The 15,472-nt window shown below is 49.1% G+C and overlaps 1 protein-coding gene across 2 annotated transcripts in view; it reads right to left on the bottom strand.

The window, feature by feature from the left end:
- MINDY4 (MINDY lysine 48 deubiquitinase 4) overlaps positions 1-15,472 on the bottom strand; it is a 112,313-nt gene that overhangs the window by 35,710 nt on the left and 61,131 nt on the right. The window contains exons 7-13 of one of the 2 annotated variants that reach the window (XM_036897473.2): positions 14,987-15,093; positions 12,989-13,060; positions 12,687-12,803; positions 11,346-11,434; positions 3,689-3,790; positions 1,950-2,013; positions 560-625 (exon numbers count right to left, since the gene is read on the bottom strand). In XM_036897473.2, coding sequence (XP_036753368.2) covers positions 560-625; positions 1,950-2,013; positions 3,689-3,790; positions 11,346-11,434; positions 12,687-12,803; positions 12,989-13,060; positions 14,987-15,093 — 617 coding nt within the window. The remainder of the gene's footprint in view (positions 1-559; positions 626-1,949; positions 2,014-3,688; positions 3,791-11,345; positions 11,435-12,686; positions 12,804-12,988; positions 13,061-14,986; positions 15,094-15,472) is intronic. The other variant, XM_036897474.2, reaches the window with a different exon arrangement.

Here is a 15,472-nt window from a genome sequence, read left to right as displayed (position 1 = left end):
GGTGCATGGACCTTCTCCAGCTGACAGCGTGCTGGAGGCTCTGCCGGCCAGCCCTGCCTCCTGGGATGCCAAGTGAGGTCCTGTACTGAGCAGGGTCCCCATCAACAGTGCTTAGACCTCCACCCCAGCCCAGGAAAGCACTTTGTCATCACCTCCCCCGATGTTGCTGGGCCACACTCACTGATCAAGGATCCTTTACTTCCAGAGGTGCTGCTTCCCCCAGGACAGAGAGAAAGCTCCTTGTGACCAGAGTCTAACAGATGTGCCCCTTTATTCTGATCCCACTCCACCTAATTCTGCTTTCTGGAGCCCAGCTGGGGGGCTTCCTGAAACACGTATGCATAGCCAACCCTCAAAGACAAAATGGCAGAGATTGGATCCCTGTCCCTAAGGCTACCCTTCTCCAGTTTAAATCACTCCACTGCCTCAGCCACACTGCCAAGGGCCACCTGTACCCTGGGGAGAGGATGAGGGCAGGACAACCCCAGTTCACCAGCATCTTCCCACTAAAGTAGAGGCTTAACAATGCACATCCCACAGAATAAACCATTATTCATACCTGATGGATGTTTTGTTGAAGAAAAGTCACCAGCTCCTCATAGCAGGTCAAACTGTGAAGTATGAGCTGAGAAGACACAAACACACAGGGTGACCTGCCAGTGCCATACAGGATTAGCTTCCGGGGCCCTGGCTCCCACAGATACAAAACCCCACTTGAGATTGTCCAGGCTGAGGGCTCCAGAGATCATGTCCTCTACCCCTGGAACGTTCAACTCCATCCTCCACAAAGCCAGTGACGCCACAGCCCTCCTCTGAATTCCCTGGGCACTGTGTGCTGCTCTCAGGCCTTGGCCACATTCCACCCCATCTCACAGCCAGGAGTGGACGTGTGGATCTCCTCCAGCTGACAGGGTGCTGGAGGCCCTGACAGAGAGTGGCGACCTCAGGAGATGGGGCAGAGAGGCATCTTATGCTTGCTGCAGTATAAAGGCTAGCAAGGCCCAGCTGGGGTCTCTGGGGTTGTCTACCCTGAAGTAGCACTGGGCTTACCTTTAGAGTCCCCAGGATTAGGATTAGAGATATCATGGGACCAAAGCAAAGGAGCCAGCATCATGCGTGCCCCACAACCCCCACAAGGAAGGGCTGCATCCCTACGGGCTAGTCATGGATCTCTGACGAGCACCTGGGAACAGGGAAGGCATATAGGGGTTCAGAGGGCATATTGGGTGGCCCATCCAAACTACCACCACCAGACCACTTCTAAGCCCAACAGGCAGTGTCCTGAGTGGGACGCAGTGGTTCTGAGTCTCCTTTGCTTTCTCAGGCAGGTCAGGAAAAAAATCACTTTTAGAGAAAACATCCAACAAAGTGAGACCCTTAATTAGGATCCCAGTGTGCCCAAACTTAGGTCAAGTGAAACAAACTAGATAAACTAAAACCCTCAGTGAAGAGGAAGTTCATTTGTGGAAAATGTCACTATTTCTGTATTTGCATGTCTCATTTCTTTCCCTTCCCTTTGTAGTATTAGGTTTGGCTTTTGTGGTTGGTGCCCTGTCCTATCAAAGCTCTTCTCTACTTTCTAACTTCTGCCTCTCCATACCACCCACCACTGCCCTCTCATTACCCAGAGAGGATGCTGAAGAGGCAGAGAGGGACACAAGGAAGACTGGGGTTTAGCCGGAAGGCATTTTGTATGGACTACTGGGGGAATTTTAGGCTCTGTATAACCTGATGGACAAGAAGACATCTGCCTTTTAGCCATGGGCATGAGCCCATCCCCAAAACCTGCCACCTCTACCCCCACCCCCACCCCAGCCCAGGAGGAGGATGCTGCTAGGCTGGGCAGAGAGGGCTGGCCCATCCCCAGCTGAGGGAGGAATTACTTATATGAAAGAGACCATCCCCAAACAAAGCCAAAGGTAGCATGATAATTTTCCAGAAAGCCGTACTGTTTCTAAGACTCCATCTGCTTTGTATTTCCCTGTTGGACCGAACTCCTGTGTTCCCGAAGCCCTAAAAAGGAAAGGGAGATGCATAAGTCCTCTGCATGGAGCGATGACATGCTCTTAAGCCAGAGCAAAACCACATGTGCCATTAAATGAGGACCAATGAAAAGGCAGCTCCAGAGGAAAGAATGGAGCCAAGGGTTTCTCATTTTCCCCACTTTGAACCCACCCACTAGGCTGGATCCAGAGAACTCTACTAACAGAGGGGGGTGCAGAGGGGGGAAGGAATGGAAAAAAGACAGCAGGAGAGCTTGGGATAACCAAACCCAAGTCTTGGCAGTGGGAAGCTGGCCTCTCACCCACAAGTGACAAAGGCATGTCCAGACCAAGGAATGCTGACTTGCCCTTCAGTTTCAGGGACATGAGGAATTCCAGCCTCTGTTCTCTCTGAGGCTCCCCACCCCACCCCATCAGCGTCTATTACGCTGCACCCTGCATATGCAGCCCAGCAATGCATGGACCAGGAGCAGAGTTTGGGTTTGGAGCCAATGTGCCATTAGCCTGTAGTAGAGCCTTGGACCAGCCACTGTTCCTCCCTGGGTTTCTGTTTCCTAATCTGTAAAACAGGGAGAAACTGAATTTTTTCCCCAACTGCTCTCAGGGCTGCCATGCAGATCCTAAGGGCCGGGATTAATAAGTAAACTGGAACATGGGTACCAAAGACAAGCACTCAATAGGAACAATAATGCTAAAAATAATACCTGACATGGTACTTAGTATATGCCAGACATTGTCTTAGGCACCTCACATATATTCTTATTTATTCTTTATGCATGTGGATAAATGATCTAAACTGATAGATATTATCATTTATTATATATCATTATTTATACTAATTTAATGCTCATAATCACCCTAATTATTATCTTCCTCTTTTCCACTTGAGTAAACAAATAAGGCAGAGATATTGAGTCAATTGCCCAAGGTCACACAGCCAGTAAGCCACCATATTGGGAGTCAGCCTCGGGAGTCCCTTCTCTTAAGCACCGTTATCTACTGACTACTGTGCCCCACCAGAGTGTGGTCCTTAGTCCAAAAGTCACCCGCTTTACTAAAGCTTAGCCACATGCCCGGGATAAAGTAATGGTGTAACTCTGGAGGGCCAGGCTGAGAGCCAGCAAATCCTCCATGCGGACCAGAGAAAGGTGGCCTCCCCCCGGGGCAGGACAGAGGCAGCAGGGAAAAGATGGTGTTGGCTCCATCTGTCCGAATCTCCTCCTCAGTGGAAGGGGGTTGCAAGTGACAGAAAAACAGGGTCATGCTATGGTGACTGGGGAGAGTGGTACATATCAGGGGGTAACTGGTTGCCGAGGGGCTGTTTCCTGAGGCCTCCGACCAGGGAAATATAGAGATGAGCAAACTGCCTGGACCAGAGGTTTTCTCCAATGAGTTATATCCCCCAGAGGATGAAGGCAGAGCAGATCAGACCCCAGCCCAAAATGAGAATGGAGCTTTGTGGAGGGCCTTTCCAGTCCCCCACTGCCAGCGTGGGGCTGCCCAGCACATTAGACTGACTCTCTGGGCTTGTACAGGCATTGGGCACAGGACAGGGATCTAGGAGGACATACAGACAGCCCAGGAAAGACCATATCCCCAAGGACAGGGAAGCACACAGCCAGCTTACCCATGGCTCTATCGACCCAAGGTTGAATGGTGACAACACAGTCCTGGGAAGTACTTACAGAGTGACCACAGCTCTCTCATGGCCCCCAGCCCGCCACACAATGTCTGCAATGGCCAGGGTCAAGCAGTGGGTCCTGTGGGTGTTTGAAGGCTGCAGCTGCCTGAGGACAGAAAAGGGAATGTGTTTATGCCTATGCAGACACAAGCCAGGGATGGCACAGCCCTGGGGCAGACAGCCTGTTCTTTCCTTTGCCACCCAGAGGGGCCCCTGCAGCTCAGGGACAGGCAGGGACTCCTCACAGAGCCGAGGAACAGCCCTGAGGAAGGGGCCCTGGGTGGGGCTGGAGGAACAGATGGAGGAAACTCCCCAGGGGAGTAAAGGGGACTCTGGAGACTTGGCAGGGCCCAAGGTCAGTGTAAGAAAGGGCCATGAGTTCTGACAGAGCCCAGGAAGCTGAGCCAGACTTGGTCCAGAACTGCAGCCATCCTAAAGAAGAAAGCCACCCCAGACAAACACCCGGCAGTGCTCTGGCCCAGCTTTGGCCCGTCCTAACATCTGCACCTCTGAAGACAACAGCCTGTGCAAGTAGATGCCCAGCACACCACCAGCCATAGGAGATGAGGCCACAGATTCAGAGAGGAAAGCTCCTGACTTGCTGATTGCTTAGATACAGGGTGTAGGATGTGGGAGAGGAAGGATTCGGGATGACCTCCGGGTTTTTAGTATGTGCATAGTGGTGCTGCCAACTGAAATGAGGAACATAGGCAGGGGGAGGACAGGGGACACAACTGGAGGAGCACATGGGATCCCCAGGTGAGGCTGTTGGACACATCCAAAGCCCAGAGGTCAGGGCTAAGAATAGGTTTGTGAGGGTCCTCGGCACTTTGAGCAGCCAAGATTTCCCAGAGAGAGGATGAGTAAGGGCACAGGCGGAGGCCAAGGATGGAACCTCGTGGACCTCTAGATTTTCTTGGAGGAAGAGGAGGGAGGAAGGGGCAAAGCAGGAGAGGCACAACCGGAAGCTGGTGCCATTACACAGCCTTAGAGTGGAAGGGCATCAGCAGTGTCGAAAAGGCAGAGATCTCTTAGGAGAAGAATGGTAACTAAGCGGTGCCTAGTGCACACGGGAACCAGGACGGAAGAAGAGGCAGCAGCCAGATATACATGTTTCACATTCCTGGGGCTCCTTAGAGCTGTACATCTTGCTCACCCCCAAATTCTGTGAAATTTTCTGATTTCTTAAAAAAGCAGGCTGAGTGTTTCTCTTCCTAACAAACAAAGGCCTTGATAAAGACACTGCCAGACTCAAAGGAATACAGATGGGGTTTCCATGTTTGAAGGGCCAAGTAGTACCTGAGCTCCATGCTGAACTGTGTGGGGGAAAAAGGAAACTGGAGTTTTGTCCTTCTTCTCCAGGGTAGGAATATGGAAACCAGGAGACCAGGATGCAGGTCACCGTGGTGGGCCACAAGCAGTCGCTGCCCAGTGCCTGGGACACAGAGCTAGTGGTCCACACCCAGGCTGTTGTGGTCCACTGAATTTAATATGGGAGGCAACATAACACAGCAATCCCTCACTTTCCCCATCCATAAACTGGTGATGACAATAGTACCTTCTCCTTAACACTGGAAACATTAAAAGAGATGATGTGTGCATTAGCCTAGTGCCTGATACGTGGTGAATGTTCAATAAAGGGTACCTATTACTGATGTCTTTACAGAAACCTCAAGTTCCAGCTTTGGCCATGGCAACAGGAAGGTGAACTCCCAACACCTGATGTGAAAATGACAACAAGTCCCCAACACCAGGCACCCTTCAAACCCAATGAGACAAACACCAAACACTCAATCACTTAAAATATGAGAGCAGAATGCTAGGTACTTCTGCAGCCTCAGGAAGCCGCTGCGCTCAAGGAAATGGTTACCATGCCATCACTAAACAGGCAGCCCCAACTGTGAGGAGCAATGGCCCAGGTCACCATCAACTATGAAAACAAAGGTGAGGAAACATTGTCTGGGTGTCAGGAGAGGCTACACCAAGGACTAAGGGGGTCTGGGAAAGCAGGACTTGTCAGACAAAGGAGGAAGGATTGGACATTTATCTCTGAATTCAGAACCCAAAAATGTAGACTCTGTCATCCCCACAGCTCCTACTTCCTGCCCTGTTCCCACACCTGAGTCCCCACTCCAAACCCCTTTCTGCCCGTCAGACTGGGTGCCCCACCCCTCAGCTGAGCAGTGACAGTCAGTATCTGACCAGCATTTCTGCTCCATCGTGCCCCTCTCTCCAATCCTCACTGCATATACTCCCTACAGGCTTGTCCTATAATACAGATGCGATCAGAGTATTCCACAGTTAAAACCCATAACATGGGTAAGAGCTGTGCAAAATTATGCCTGGATTATATACTCTGCCTGGAATATCTAAGGTTGGAAACCTCCAGACATGGAACTAAGAGGTCATCTTCCCAACATTCACTGTGTACCAGGAATTGAGCACAGGCCTGACCATTGCACTTTGCCTGACTCCACTGTGTTTTCTAGAAAGCTATGTCTCAAAAGAGTAAGCTGGAGAAGGCCCAGGGAAGGATGGAGAGACTGGAAGAATTACTAAATGGAAGCCAACTAACTTGGCCATTGGAACCTACACTAACTTTCTGAAGCAGGTAATGCTTGATTGAAAGATTCTCAGCATAGCCACAAACAAGATTTAAAAAGCTGACATATATTGAGTGCTTATCATGTACTAGGCACTATCCACAGCACTTCACATTTATTATTTCACTAATCATTAAAACAACCCTGTAAAAAAGGCACTGTTATTATCTCCTTTTAAAAATGGGAAAACTGAGGAACAGAGACTAAACGAGTCACCCAAGGTCACAGAGTTAGTAAAAATTGGAAAAATTAAAACAACATTGAAGAAGGAAGAACTTGGGGAAGTGGAACCAACTGTCTGGAGTTCTTGGCTTTAGGAACCAGCATCCCTTTGCCTTCAAGCCCATTTTCCCAGCACCGTGCAACACTATCAAGAGATCTGGCTCCTAGGCCCAGACTGTCTTCTGATCTCACGGGCTTTGATTACAGACCCTCTGAAACTCTGTGTTTCTACCCAGAATTCCTCATTGTTCTCATTGGCTTCCATTTAGTAATTCTTCCAGTCTCTCCATCCTTCCCTGGGCCTTCTCTAGCTTGAGACATAGCTTTCAGAAAACACAGTGAAGTCAGGCAAAGTACAATGGTCAGGCCTGGGCTCAGTTCCTGGCATACAAGCCTTGAGGAAGCCTTCACTGGCTTTCGCCTTCCCCCACCCTATAAATGCAGGCACTGGCAGATGCAGATGCCCCTAAGCATCATTGTAGTCTTGCTATGCTGCCTTTTAATGGCCACAGGGTAGAGAGTGTGTGCATGGAGATGACAAGGAGGAAGTATAGTGAATCACCTGGACTCTATCTTCACCAGATAACTCACTGTCTGCTTTCACTGGTAAAACCTTGGCAACAAGAATGATCCTGCATTGCCTTGATCAGACACATGTTTATCGAACTCCTACCATGAATCTAGCACCTGGCCAGGCTGTTAAAGCAAAAGAAGTTTCTTTAAGAAACTTCCTCACAGGACAAGTGCAGGATTAAGACAACTGTCTAGGGATGGCAGTGGGCATGGGGAGTAAGACATCTTGTGCTTGTCTAAATTACCCATGTCTTTCAGACTAGAGATGTTTCTACCCTCATTATTCCAAAACAGCCATTATTCCAAAACCTGTCCACTCTGACATGCCCATATTCTGAGTCTGTAGACAATTCAGAGGAAAGCTGGCAACTGACTACAGGCCTTTCTGCTCCCTCTCAGGGTCAAAAGTTGACAGAATGGAAAGAAGGCTGGCCTGGGGCCACCAGACCTGCTTCCAAGCGTGGCTCTGCTGCTAGTGTCCAGAGGGGTCTTGGGCAAGTGCCCTTCCTTTCCAGGGAGTTGAATTCTCCAATTTCAATGGGAAGTGGAGCTGAGGGGACACTGTCCTGGTTTGAGGCTCTCTGCAGGCCTGTGGGGAGTGAGGCCCATTGTCTTTTCCCACAAGCCAGCATAACCCTTCCTCAAGTGGAAAAACACTGAATCCTGCCACCAGGCTCTGTCCTCCCTGACTGAGGAGAAGCTGGCTAGCTGGCCTGATGGAAAGAGTCTTAATGAAGCCAGACAGTCCTGCAGAAAGAACACCACCCCTGCCAAGAAGCCTTTATTTCAGCATGACTTCCCCGGAGGGCACAGTCACATCCTCCATGCTGCTTTCACAGAACCACTTCCCATCCAGTCACGGGGGAGAGCGCGAGCCCACAGACCCAGCAGGGAAGGCCCACAGGTCCTAGTTGGATGCTGCCTATGCATACAGTACCAGGCATCACAGTGTCCAAAGAAAAGCAGAGCTTGCCCACTTTCTTCTTTAACTGGGTCATTTCCAAGATACTGGAAATTCAGAATCAAAAGGGGATACCAAGGCCTCAAACCCAACTCAGCATGCTTGCTCAGAGGAGGCTATGGGTCCCCAGGTGTTTTCTGTATTGCTCTCTGTCCTCTTCTGTATTGTTTTTTTCCAAATTTGGAAAAATGGAGAGGTTCTGTGCAGAAGCCATTCATGAAATACAGGCCACATCTTGGCCACTCCGAGTCCACCTAGGTGCTCAAGTGTTTCAAACTCATGACAGCCTACCAGCACAGACCCTTCCTGGCCTCTCTGGCTCTGCCACTGCCCGAGTGTCTTCGAGGGCACAGCAGTGTGGTATGACAGAGTGTCATATGCCAGACCTTGCTCAGCCGTGGATGCCTGGTGTGACCATAGGCAAGCACCTTTCCCCCCTGGGCCTCAGTTTCCCCATATGTACCATGACAGATGATTTCTATGGTCTTACCCTCTTGCATAGCCCTTGACAACTTATAAAGGACTTAGTTTGCATTTCCTTGCTGAGAAAGACAGGTAGGGCAGAGATTCACAAATGAAGAAAGTGAGGCCCTGCTCCCCCACAATCATAATCCCCATCTCGAGACCTGGTCGGTGCTCTTTCAACACCCCCTGCCCTGGAAGAGGGGCTAAGGAGCACAGAGCCAGGCACCCCCTACCAGCCTCGGCAGGGCACCTGCAGGCGATACTGATGCCCACCTGGCAAGGACAACCTGCTGTGGCCTCTGACTTGTAAGGCTTCACCTCAGCAAAGCAGCAACCCACACCCTGTTCTCACATCCCTCCTCTGCTGCCAGCTCCAGTACCAGCCCCCTACTCCTCTGGCTCTTACTTGACCCAAGTCCTAGCCTGAAGGACTAGGCCCTGACCCATCTTCCAGTCATAGGTCTTGCCCTGCCCCTCCAAACTCTACTCTGGCCACCCCAGGCAACTCACTCCTCTCGCTGCCCTCCAGCCCTGCACATGTTGTTCTCCTTACTGGGATAACATTCCCTCCCCTCCCTGTTAGTCCTGATAACTCAAGCATTTGTCCATGTGTTCATTCAACAAAAATTCGGAGGGCCAGTGGACTAGGTCCTGGGCTAGACGCCAGGGATGAGCTGGGAACCAGGCAGCCCAGGAAGGCCCCTATTCTCACGGAGCTTGTGTTCCCAGGGTGGCAGTAAGGGGCAGACAAGGTTCAAGCAAGGACACTGATGAGCAAGAGCACCAGTTGGTGGGGGAGCTATAGAGGCAGGCTTGGGTTTGTCTCAACTTGGGGGAAGTCTGGAAAGGTCTCGCTAAAGTCACAGCCTCTATGCAATGAGGAGCCTGGAAAGGAGGCTGAAGGGATTTGCTGGGAAGGGAAACTGAGGGAGGAATAGCATGTGCAAGGAGGTGTGTGAAGCATATCAGGCGTCCTGTTTACCCTCCACCTCTCAGTAAGATTAAAATGTCCCTCTCCTCCAGCAAGCCTGACTGACCCTCTTCATGTACTGGTGAACCCCTGAGCATCCTGCACGTCCCCTGTAGCCTCCTATCCATCTGGCTGTCTCGTTCAATCATAGGTGCCATGAGGGCAAGGCCACAGCTGTCTTGTTGTGCCCCATATTCCCTCCAAGCACCTGAGAAGTCCTCCCTGAATGCTTGTTTTCAGTGTAAGGAGGGAAGGTAGGCAGAGGAGTGCATCATATGCACTCAGACTGAGTCCCAGGAGAGTCGACCTCAGGGTCTTGGTGCATATCATGGACAACACTTTGCTGGGCTGGCTTCCAGAACAAGCAGTAGGGAATTTTCCTGCACAGTCAGGAGCAGCCATGGGTGGACCCAGTGGAAAGGCAAGGAGAAGAACAAGAACAAGGTGAGACCTTGTTGTGGAAATGTTATGTGGCTGTGCTTCTAGTAAGTTAGTCTATGCTTATGGTTGGCATCTTTTAGCTTGAGACAACACATTTTGAAAAATTAAGTAAAATAAAATAAAAACAAAATCTTGATTATTACTTTGTAAAGTAATTAAACAAATTATAGTAGGCAAATTATCAAATGCCAAGTGTGAAAAGCTACCTTCACGTGGATCCTGTCTAAGGTAAAATCCTCTAAGCTGGTAACATGTGTTTCACTTGCACCAAGATTGGCTAAATGTCTGGGGAACCAGTGTTTCTCCCAGGAATCTGAACATGAATAATTGAGAAATAGGCCTTTTTGTTTTTATAACACATTAGCTTTAAAAGAAAAAAAAGGCACCAAAATGCTTATGTCAAAGAACAAGTTCTTTTAATTAAAGTTCAGGAACTGGCAAAATGAAGCTGTGATTTTAGAATCCATTTAATGACAACTTTTGAGAGAAGAATGGAGGTACCTACTGGACAGAGAGTCTGCTGCGAGCTAGAAATGTTTTCTTTCTTGAACTGGGTAGTGCATTCATGAGTGTGTGATTTTGCGATAATTCATTGAGACACTACTTTGTTGTACACTACTTTGAGTAGTGCACTTTTCTGTACGTACATTATATTTCAATGACAACCAAAAAAGTAGCAAGTACAAGAAGTTCTATAGCTCTGAGAGTGATTTACTACATGCTGGTACCTGGGCACACAGGGAGGAAAAGGTCAGAAGCCTGCCTCCTCAGATGGGCCATGCAAGCCCTGGCTCTGGCAGCACCTTGCCAAACCCGTGTACCTTGGCACCAACCACGGTGTAGGTTTATGGTTTTCTATCCATGCCTCAACCTCTAAGAATAGAAAATGCAGTTATTTCTCTCTGTCTCACCTGTGCCTGCACAGAGATGTTCCAGGAGTGTCTACTGAGTGAGAATGAGGTGCCCATGTGCAAACACTTAATGTGCAAGATGGAAAATAAATGGCCAAAGGGAGTGGAAGCAATGTACTGTGGCGCGTTTGGAATGTGTGGTGATGGCTGTTGGCCCAGGTGAGGTAACATGGGGAGGGAGGGGAGACCTGGAGTCAGTCAAAGGGTCAACAGGTTGATGTGGGTGTGGACCATATTTGGGCAGCTGCTGAGGAGGGGGTGGCCTTGGTTTTGATGCCATTCTAGCAGCCACTTACCATACTGAACAGGACTTACTAACCCTCCCTGCTTTCAGAAACAAGTGCATTAAATGGTCATTTAAAGTGGTCAGTGCTGGCCCTGTTAGCCCGCCACCATTTCCCTTTCCAGAAGTCAGGAAATATCAAGGAACACACACGCTTCCTTGCTTGTTTTTTCTGGATACTGCAGAGAAACCTTGGGAAAAGAAGATACTGCCAGAATGAGCACTGACCTACCGAGCACAGTCAGCACTGCTATCGCCTTCAAACAGGAGTTTTTGCAAGACGCAACCTTGGACAGCTGCCAGAACCCCACAGGGACCACCCTGTAAAGAAGGACATGTGTTAGTGCCAGTGAAAACTGCCCCAGGACAGAGTTCTGTATTCCTCCAGAACCAGCCACTGCCCACTAGTTATAAAACCTAGTGGTTGGGGGGCCCACCACGCCACTGCCTCTCAAATAGGGCTCCCTGATATAGTGACTACTCTGCCAAGAGCTGACTCTGAGTCACAGAGATGGGTGACAAAGGCCCCAGGGCCCATCACTACAGGAAGGAGCAAGTCTCAACTGCTGATGGGAGGAAAGCAACTCTTCACACCCAGTCAGGTATGAAGCCAGGGGAGTCATCACAGGTTTCCAGTCACCCAGGGAAATGTTTCCAGGGTGTCAATTGTCTACCCTGCCTTTAAGGCCCATCTAAAGGCCTCCTCCCCCAGGAAGCCTTCCATCTCAGCTAGAAATGAGCCCCTTCAGCAGCCCCTGCTTATGTGAGCAATCTTCTGCCCAGCTGTGGCCTGCCTCAGCACCCATTAGGTGTATCTTTTTCCCCTCCTATGTTAGAATGAGTAGGCTCCTTGAGGAGCTCATCCCTGTGGGCCTCAGAAAGTATAAGGATTGTCAGAGCAGTGGGCCAAGGATGCCCTTGAACTAGGGGTACAAGAAGACATGCTGAGCTTGGCCCTGCTAGGGATGGAAGCTGGTGGTCTTGGGGTTCTTCCTCGGGCAACGGGGAGCAGGGAGAGGCCCCTGAGGCTTGAGAAATGGAAACTGGTTGAGCTATTGGAGTACCTTTTGATCCTTAAAGTGTACTAGGAAATGTGTATAGCCACGTCTAAATACTGCCACAATTGACCTACATTTCCCTATCTTATATCCCACTTCTTCTTCATGAGCTTCTGCTCCTCACACTTGATACCTCTGCCATTTTCTGCAGCCCCTGGACTTTTACACAGCCTCCCTTTGTTCATACTACCACCTGCTTCAAGTGTCCTTTCTCCAGCTCTACCTACAAAATTATTTCTCAATGCTCAGTCTAAGGACCCTCTCTGGTGTCCCTTCTGCTCCCTCTCAGAGAGGATTCCAGCATCATGCACCACTCACAACAAGGGGCATGGTCCCCAGCTCTTGCTCTGCCAGCCACACGTGAAGTTCTTGCACCAGAGGACAACTTGGCAAACATGGGGCTGACTGGCCCTGGATCCCCCCAGCCATGTTCACAGGCCTTACCGAACTGCAGGATGCCCCACCCCAATCCATAACAGGACCACAGCAGGGCCCCTGGGAAACAAGCAACCTGCCTTGTTCTGCACAATGCCATATTTTAATGAGGCTGCCTCATTAAAGGAAAAACTCTGAATTTTCCATTCTTCATTGAAACAGCAAAAGCTAGAACCAAACAGAAGGGTCTTTATATCCTGTCAAAAGAAAAGAGAGTTTTATTGGTTTTTAAAAGGCAAACAACAATACACTCCCACAGGAACTGGTCTTAAGTTCTAGCAGGGCAGTCCATTTTCCACCAAGTTTATCTCTTTTCTTTTTATTTTTCAAACCCATTCTTTTCATATTTGGCGGAAGAGAAAATCATCCCTGAGGGTCTTACCTCTGGAACATCTCCAACCAAACCAACCTGTGCTGACCAAGGCCAAAAGTTCTTCAGGTTTCTTAGAAGAAACTTGAAACACAAAATTTTGGTTTTACAAGGGACCTTGGAGGTTCTTGACTGCACATTATAATCACTTATGGAGCTCTCAACAATCCTGATGCTCAGGTCACAGGCCAAGACAACTAAATCAGAACCTCTGGGTATCAAGACTCCATAATCTGCATTTTTTAAAGTTCCCCTGGTAATTCCAATGCAAAGCCACACTTGAGAACTGGTGCTTTAGGACAAGCCTAGTAAACTATGACCCACAGGCCAAATCTGGCCCCCTACTTGTTTTACAAATAAAGTTTTATTGAAACACAGCAATACCAACTTATTTATATATATTCTATGTTTGCTTTTGCATTAAATGCCAGAGTTAAATGATTTTAACATAGAGAATAAAAACATACTATTGGCCCATAAAGAATAAAAATACACTATTGGTCCATTGAGAATAAAAATTACTATTGGCACTTTACAGAAAAAATTTGCCAACCCCTGTTCTATTAAAATGCCTTACTACATGCAAGAATCTCTTCTACTTGCTAGTGGTCCACTGGCTTGAATACCCCAACCACCCAGAGAAGGGGTCAAGATTATTTTCCTCTAGAATCAGGTTATTCTTTTCATTAAGTACAGGGAAAATCTCTATTACAGGAACACTTGTCTACATGTCATCAAATATGGGCCAGATGCACACAGGAGAGGGATGGGTGAATTCCATCTGTCAGGGCTTGGTTCCCCTTCTTGAACCAGCTACAATAATCCATGTATTTTAACTGAGTTTCCCAAAAGCCTAGACACTGTAGGGATTTGAGTGTTGGCTGAAGCCCATGTCTGTTCTCTTAATCACAGAATGACAGCTCCCAGCTAGGCACAGTGTGGTTGCCGGCTCACAGGGTTATAAGCCCGGAAACCTGGGTTCTGCTTGCCGTGAATGTCATGGGTCCTGTGCCCTCCTTTGCTCTCTGTGGGCCCAGTTTTCCTAGCTGCTTTTGGAGATGCTACTGCTGGGTAGTCTTCAGGGGCCTCTAAGGATCTTCCCAGAACAGAAGTACCCACTGCAGAGAGTTATAGCCCTGTGGCTACAGAGAGCCAAGGCACTTACTCCCAGGCTTGGGGCCACTTAAACATGTATGACCCCCTGTAGTTTCAAAAGGGAGGGGACGGACAAAACTTCCAGAAGACTCTGGCATTTTTATCTGTGTGCTGAATACTTGTAAGTAGGAAGAGAAGGAGGTCAGCTGTGTCCCAAGAATTTTACTTTTTCCTCCTGGATCCTGGCTGAAAAGCCAGTGGAAGAGAGCAGGAGCAGCATTCCATCCCGCAGGAGCCGATGGCCAGGGGAGAGGTGAGGCCATCTGGCAGCTGAGATGCTGGGGAAGCCAGTACATCCCTGATAGGAAGCTGCTAAGGCCAGGAACCTTCTCCCTAGGTCCTGTGATGTCATGTCCCTCCAGGAGGCCATGGGTATGAACTTGATGGTGCTGAAGAACTATTAACACCTCCCTGTCCTTCCCTCACTGTAGCTCAGCCAGAGCCCAGCCTGGGGACAAGTGCAGAAGCAGAGCTGGTCTAATGAGGACAATTACTTCACTGTCATCACAATGCTGGAGCTGCCAATTGAGGATGTGGTGAAGCAATCCTGGGCTAAAAGAAGAACAGGATCCTGGATGGTTTGAGTCAGAGAGGATTGTATCCTCATCTTTTGTCTTGGAGAAGGAAAGGGGAGTTGCCAGGACTAGACTCCCATTTTCCTGACTCTCTGTTCAGGTTTTCTCCTATATCACAACCAAATTTCCATTTTAACATTGGCCAAGAGATTATAGCGATGGGTGGGGCCAGAAAGATCCAAGTCACCTCATCCACACCACGCCAAATCAAGACATCATAATTCACACCCCACCAATTCAAATCAAGATGTTATCAGCTTATACTTTAAGTTGAACATACCTTTGCCACTGAGAGGTCGATTGGCTTTGACACTACTTGCAGCTTGAGCGTTGATAGGACTGGAGGCAGGCTGACGTCTTCCCTTATCAGTTCACCCTCCACATCCTCTGAAAGGCAACATGGCTATGTGAGCTTCCTGCTGTGACCCACAGGGAACAGAATGAGAAGTCATGTACCACCAAGGACACTGATGAGGTTTTTGATGGATTCATTGATGGTTTGAATGAAAGAAGGGCTCCTCCACCACCCACCCCTTTGTCCCCTTTGGGACTCCCAGCCTTTCATCAGAGGGAAAAAACAGAGCAAGAGAGCCCTTGCTCCTTGTCACAGCCCCATGCTGGTCCATGCCACAAGGGTGTTGGCAGGTGAGACTTGGTTATTGGTCCACTAGGAAGTGCTCTGTGTGGACATGCAGTGAGACAAGTGCCTAGGGCCTAAGTCATTGAGTCAGGCCCAGAAAAGCCTCACTCAGACACATTTCTTACA

This window comes from Manis pentadactyla, chromosome 7, assembly GCF_030020395.1.
Source record: "Manis pentadactyla isolate mManPen7 chromosome 7, mManPen7.hap1, whole genome shotgun sequence".
Classification (NCBI taxonomy): Eukaryota; Metazoa; Chordata; class Mammalia; order Pholidota; family Manidae; genus Manis; species Manis pentadactyla.
The sequence above is the reverse complement of the archived record's forward strand: the minus strand, read 5'-3'. Positions and strand labels throughout refer to the sequence as shown.